This window comes from Hippopotamus amphibius, chromosome 11 (assembly GCF_030028045.1).
Source record: "Hippopotamus amphibius kiboko isolate mHipAmp2 chromosome 11, mHipAmp2.hap2, whole genome shotgun sequence".
Taxonomy (NCBI): Eukaryota; Metazoa; Chordata; class Mammalia; order Artiodactyla; family Hippopotamidae; genus Hippopotamus; species Hippopotamus amphibius.
The window spans coordinates 21798010-21804494 of record NC_080196.1 but is presented as its reverse complement, the minus strand read 5'-3'; the positions used below and the strand labels follow the sequence as shown (position 1 = coordinate 21804494).

The window sequence follows — 6485 nt, the reverse complement described above, 5'->3', positions numbered from 1 at the left end:
AGCTCTTTGCTGAGCGCCGGCTTTCGCTCCGCGACTCACCTTAGCGTCGCTCTAGGGCTGCCGGAGGACCGCGGCTCGATGGCATCCTGCTCCCGCTTAGCTGGAGGAGGCCAAGCACCCGCCGGTTGGCTGAACGCTTTCGAAGTCCCGGGGCTGGGAGGGGCGTCCCGGTGTGCGCTTAGGTGTTTTTCAGTTTTTTAAGCCTAAATTTGTTTTATTCATGTAAAAACAGGCCAGCTCACTTTAACGTTATCACAAAACAGCTGGCATTCCACTTTGCAAGCTCACATAATTAAAACACGGACACATATTTTACCATTTCCCCCCAATTAAAGTCATCAAATACAGCGGCAAAAATAAACGTCAAAGTATTTTGAAGATTAAATTGAACAATGAAGGTATATTTGGATTGAAAGGTTTAAGGTGATGAAAAATTAGGAACTGTTACCAAATGCAAGTTTGTGTGCTAGACGCACAGTGAGGCCAAACAAAACAAAATGTTGGAATTTGGAGTAGAGAAAGGCTTATTGCAGGACCAAGCAAGGAGAACAGTGTGGTCTGTGCTCAAAATACTCCCAAATCCCTGAAGGGTTTCAGCAAAGCTTTTTTTTAAAAGCCAGGTGAGGGTGATCAACTCCTGCACAATTCTCTGATTGGTTAGTGTTGCGGTAACAGGGTGGTTAACATTATCAGCCCTTATGAGCCTGTATGTCTGGGGGCTCATGATCAAGTGGTTAATTTCTTCCATTTAGTGGTAATTTTAGCATCTGTAAAACAACTCAGGAAGAGTGCATCAGATACTATTATCCATGTATCTATACTTCAGAGAGGAGCTATAGCAGAGGATATGGGGGAGGTGTCTGTCCTGGGACCGCCCCATAGAGTCCTGCTCAGTTACAGTCTATTACTACCAGAAAGAATAACAAATGATTATTCTCTGCAATGTATGTGAGGTGGGGTGGGGGTGAGGGGGCTGTGCAGGGCATCAGATGTCACTACAAAAATCCTGCAGAAGAGAACAGAAATATTCCCTCTCTTGCCCACCTCATCGCAAACTGTATTTTTATAGTCTATGAACAAAATGCACCCTTTAAAACAAAAATCTGAACAAATCATTGATAACTTTGAAACAAATATCATACTAATCATTGTTTTATGGCATAATTCACATTGTGTTTCAAGCCTGAAATTATAACAGATAAGAAAAAAAAAATTCTATTATCTGAAGGAGAGTTATCTTTTTCTCCTTGAGTGTGAGAACTTGAAAGTATCTTCAAAAGTTAAAGTAAAAATAAATGAGATAGACGTCATCAGTGGATTGAGAATGAAAAAATAAATAAAAATAAAAGTTAAAGTAAATATATTTACTTAACTTTTCCTTAGGCTAACAAATCCAGTCAATGCAAATATTTTACTAATTAGAAGTTAATATTCTGTTCTGAAGGGAAAACATACATCTGATTTTTCAAATTTATGAAGGGCTTTCCCCCAAAAAATTATACAAGGGGTAAACATTAATTTTTATTTTAAAAGGAAGTAAATAATCCTAATTCATTTACTCCCCCTTTCAAACTCCCTACCATGGCTGACTTCTTAAACCTCACTCACATTGCACATATTATCAAGGCTGAGATTACTGGCATTGCATTGGATATCCCATGAAAATAAATACACTTAATGTACCTTGACAAAGAAGGTGTGCATTTTTATGTAGCCTATTTGTATCTTTTGGAAGGGTTAGAGGTAGATAAGGTGAGAATAAACCAAAATACAATTTTTACCAGGACAGAGTTACATTTCACTAATAATATAAAACAATTTTCAAAATTGAGATTTCCATCTTCCAGGAATATCCCTATTTTTGTAAACAAAATGGTCATCTTTATGTTTCCATTGGGTCCATTCACAGGCTATTTAAAATATAAAGCTTCCTTTTTTATATGATCAATAGAGGCACTATTGCATTACAACCATGAGTTACGAGTATTTTTTTGTGATGATGCTTTCCACTCTTCCCTCTGTTCCACTCGTAATGTCATTCATTACTCTGAATTTTGACATAGAAAATTATGTAGCCAATGATGTTCTAAACTCATAGTTTAATTCTAGGAAATCTATAAGTTTAAAATCAGCATATTAATAGGCTAATAAAGAAAAATCATATAATGTCCACAAAATTCAACATACATTTCTGATTAAAAGGGAAACTCCTAATAAAATAAGAATAGATGGATACTTCATTTATATGGAAACACACACACCCCTCTCAAACCAAAAGCCTCTCTCCTGCCTGATGGTGAAGTTTTACAAGTATCCTCATAAAAATACAGCTGAATTTGTTAGGTTAAGAATAAAAAGACAGGGAATTCCCTGGCAGTCCAGTGGTTAGGACTCCAGTGCTTCCACTGCAGGGGGCAGTTTGAGGGGAATGAACATCCTGTCCACCAATCTTACTTTGGCTTACTTAGGAGTCACGGTTTCTCAGCTGCATCTTTTCCCCAAGTGAGAAAGACAAAGATATTTAATTATATGGCTAGTGTGAGGGACTCTTTTTAGGCCTTAAAGGGCAATAAAATCAAGTGTTTCCCAGAAAAGCAATTCCAAAGTTAAATAAGGGGAAAATATCTTCAAGATCTGTAATAAAATAAATACAGCTGATTCACTTTGTTGTACAGCAAAAACTGACACAACAGTGTAAAGCAATTATATTCCAAGAGATAAAAAAATGCATACAAAAAAAGGATTTGTAATAAAGAATTTATTTGAAAAGTTCTTATGATCAATAAAAAATGACCAACAACTCAGTAGGAAAATGCACAAATATATAATGTGGGTAGTTAACACACACACACACACACACACAGAATTACAAAAGACTCACACATATATGCATACATAAGTATATATATATATGAAAGGATACTCAACCATACTCCTAAGGAAATGAAAATAAAATAAAAAATGAAATGTCATTTTCACCTATCAGATTGGCAAAGACTCATAGTCAAAATGCTTAGAAATACAATATTGGTAGGTGAGTTTGTAAACTGGTGCATCTTATTTGGAAAGCAATGTTGCAATAGCTATTAAAATTTAAAGCACTTAGAGGTTAAATGTGATATTCTTAGACTTTCTCTGATCACCCTATCAAAAACGACCACCATTTCTGTCTCTACCCCCTTAATTTCTTCATAGCATACTACAATTTATAATTATTTTTCTGTTAACTATTTAAAGTCTGTCTCCCCCTGTAGCATGTAAAATTCTATGATGGCAGGGATCAAGCCTAACTTGCTCTTTGGTTTATCCCTAATATCTGCTACAGTGCCCAGCACATAGAAAGCACATATAAATATCTTTCCTTTGATCCAACAACTCCTCTTCTAGGCCATTTTTAGATGACCTAAAGGATTATTTTTGACCCAATAATTAATTCTACTTCTAGATGAGTATGCTACCGATAATACTCTCATACATCCACAAAGATTTTCACTACAAGTAGTGTATAATAGCAAAATATCAGAAAACATCTTAAACATTGGATAAAATATGGTTCTTGCATACAACAGAATAGTCATTAAAAAGAATGAGACAGATTTATAGGCAATGATATAAAACATCTCCAAGATATATTGTGTAGTGAAAAAGGCAGGTATAGATCCATCCGTATAGTGTGGTATGGTTTGTTTCTAAAAATGGAAATATATATATGTAACAAGGTGGCTTTCACCCAACACTCTTTGGGGAAAATCTCAAGCTAGTGTGGTCCAGGGTCAATCAAGTCACTTACTGGGGTAAAAATGCCCTTCTACATCACTCTGCCCTGCCAGATTCTAGAACTGTACTCCTTCACTATCAGCTCTGCGGACTTTCCAGGGTCTTGAGCCTTGAAATGGGGCTTATCCAAATTAGTTTGGTTACTGCTGAAGTCTCAGAGTTCAGACAGATGTCACTGGATGACAAGGGCCTTACCATAGACCATGAGTGGAGTGCACTCTAAAAGTCTTTTCCAGCACTGGTGCTACCCAGTCTCTCAATGCTAATTTTCTTGTCCACGTGGCCCCTCGTGATCTGATCTCCTTTTCATAAGCTCTATCAACTGTCTCCTCCTTTATACCTTCTCATTTTGTTCTTTCTCCCCCTAGTTTAGCTGGTGCCTAATCTACTCTTTGGAATACTCAAGCACTCTGGATCATTATCTTTTTTATGCCTATTTTTATGGATAAATCCTATGACCCCTTAAATCACGTATTTGGCTTCTAATAGTCAATGCCAAGTCTTTCTTCAAGAAAATTTTAACTTTCAGCACCTGTACTCTCTATTGTATATTTTTTTTAAAAATCAAAAAATCATTCAAAACTGCAGTGGGCATTTGTTAGTTGCCTCCCCACACCCCACCCCCCTGCCCCCCATTCTCAACATTACTCTGATTTTCGCTCAGGTATCCATTCCTTGCCCATGTTGCCCATTAGGGCAACAAAACCTGCAGATTCAGGAGTAGGCCATTTCTATTTGCCTGGCAACAATATCTTTTCTGAGGGAGGGCATGTGACCTAAGCTAATCCAATTAGGCTGTGTCTCAGTATTCTTGTTTTGAATGCCAAAACAAAAATGTTCTCTCTTCATAGGTGGACCAGGAAATATATAACCAAACTCAGAAGCCTTGGCAGCCTTTTTGTTATTTAAGGGAAATCAGCCTGAAGAGGAAAATGAGCCAATAAATCTCTAATTTTTAACTCAGTCTGTTAAATGGAAACCTGAATACACTCAATTGAATCCTTTGTTCTTTCTGGGGTTCTTCTGGTTCTCCCTGGGGTAAATGAATGGCTCCACAAGGCAATGAAGCCCTTGAAGAGAGAAAAGTCAGGGCAACAGGGGAAAAAAAAAAACAAAAGCAAAAAACCCCTTCAGGTTAATAGCTCCAATCTTTATCCTGCAACATATATGCTTGTATATATACAGAACTTATGGACAGATATAAAAGATGCCAAAAAGAGATTTCTTTAGGGAGAAGGATCAGGGACAGGGGGAAAAGACTCACATTTTACTGACTCTTCTCCTGTAGAGTTTGAATACTTTTAAAAACTGTGCACATTTTACTTTTAAAGTTAAAAATAACAAAAAATAAATTGCTAAAGAGATCTCAAAAAGCAGTTTTTTCTTGAGGAACTTATAGTAGGTACAGTAGTACCATAAAGCCTTTTAATTTTGGTCATATAAAATTGTTAAAAGTCCTGCTATGGAACAAAAGTCCTTATTTGTCATCTTTCCCTTTTGTCTTTTGGTACACCATCTCTCTGAAATTACCTAGAATCTTATTCTCTCTCTTCCTTCTCTCTTCTTGGTTAAAGGATGCAAGGGCTCTCTTCTCATCAGCACTATAGATCTGGTTCTCTTTACGCAGTCGCACAGCCTCCATTCTGCGATGCCTGCTACCACTCATAACATAACCTGAGCGTTCAAAAGAAGCAATCTCTTCACTTGTCAGCCCAATTTCACCTCTTCGTGGGATACGCTTTCCAGCTTTTACATACTCAGCCATAGCTGCACCTTCACCTGGAAGCAGAGCATGGCCATAGTTCAAAGGTTTCTCTTCTTGAGAGGTGTGTATTACAGGTGCCTCTGGACCTATTAGATCCAGGTTATCTGCAATCTTTGACTGCTCAATCCAGGTATCTTCTAGCAACTCCCCTTCTGAATCCTTATAGCTTGAGTCACTGGATTCTTTTTTAGTCTTCTTGGTCTTTTTCTTGGGCTTTTTAGCTCTGTGTTTCTTTTTCTTCTCTTTCTTCTTGGCTTTTTTTGATCTCTTTTTGTCATCATTAGAGCCAGAATTAGTGCCAGACTCTGAATTACTGTCACTATTATCAGAATATTTCCTATGTTTTCTTTTGGACTTTTTCTTTCTTTTCTTCTTATTTTTTGAACGACTGGCCTTTTTCCTTTTTCCTTCAGAGCTGGAATCTGAACTACCGCTCTTCTTAGTCTTTACTTCTTCATCCTCAACTGGGGTTTGTTCATCAGAATCTGGCTCAGGAAACTTTGGAGACAGCCCCCACACCTCAGGCACTCCCAACTCCCCAATCCTTTCTCTCTCTTTCAGTCTCCTCTGGCGATAGCTCTCCTCCTTCTCCTTCTCACAGTCGTCTGCCCACTGCCTGTCGCCCACATGGTGGTGGTGATGGTAGCAGTATCCACCAAAGTAGAGAGAAGAAGAGGAGGAGAAGGCGTAGCTGCGGAGCCCGGGGGGCCGCTCTCGAGACCCAGAGCGGCTAAAGGGATAAGGACCGCCGACGCCCGACCCACCGCACGGAGGCTTGAGGCCCTCGCAGCCGCGGGAGTAAGAGTGGGAACGGCTGCCCCACGGGGAGCGTCTGGCCTGCGTGGAAGGCGGGCTCCCCGACGAGCTGCGTCGCCGTCTCCTAGCGCCTGGGGTATCCTGGGGATAGCGGGACCCAGACACTAGCGCCATGAGCCGCGCCTTC

The 6485-nt window shown here is 39.1% G+C and overlaps 1 protein-coding gene across 1 annotated transcript; it reads right to left on the bottom strand.

Annotated features, from left to right (window-relative positions):
* Positions 1-5186: 5186 nt before the first annotated feature.
* Positions 5187-6472, bottom strand: NKAPL (NFKB activating protein like). The gene has a single exon (XM_057700003.1). It carries the CDS (start codon positions 6470-6472, stop codon positions 5255-5257), a length of 1218 nt encoding a protein of 405 aa, XP_057555986.1. The 3' UTR covers positions 5187-5254.
* Between the last annotated feature and the right edge of the window lie 13 nt (positions 6473-6485).

Bases quoted from the DNA above. Each gene is read 5' to 3' on its own strand.
- NKAPL (XM_057700003.1), bottom strand. From the start codon at position 6,472: ATGGCGCTAGTGTCTGGGTCCCGCTATCCCCAGGATACCCCAGGCGCT.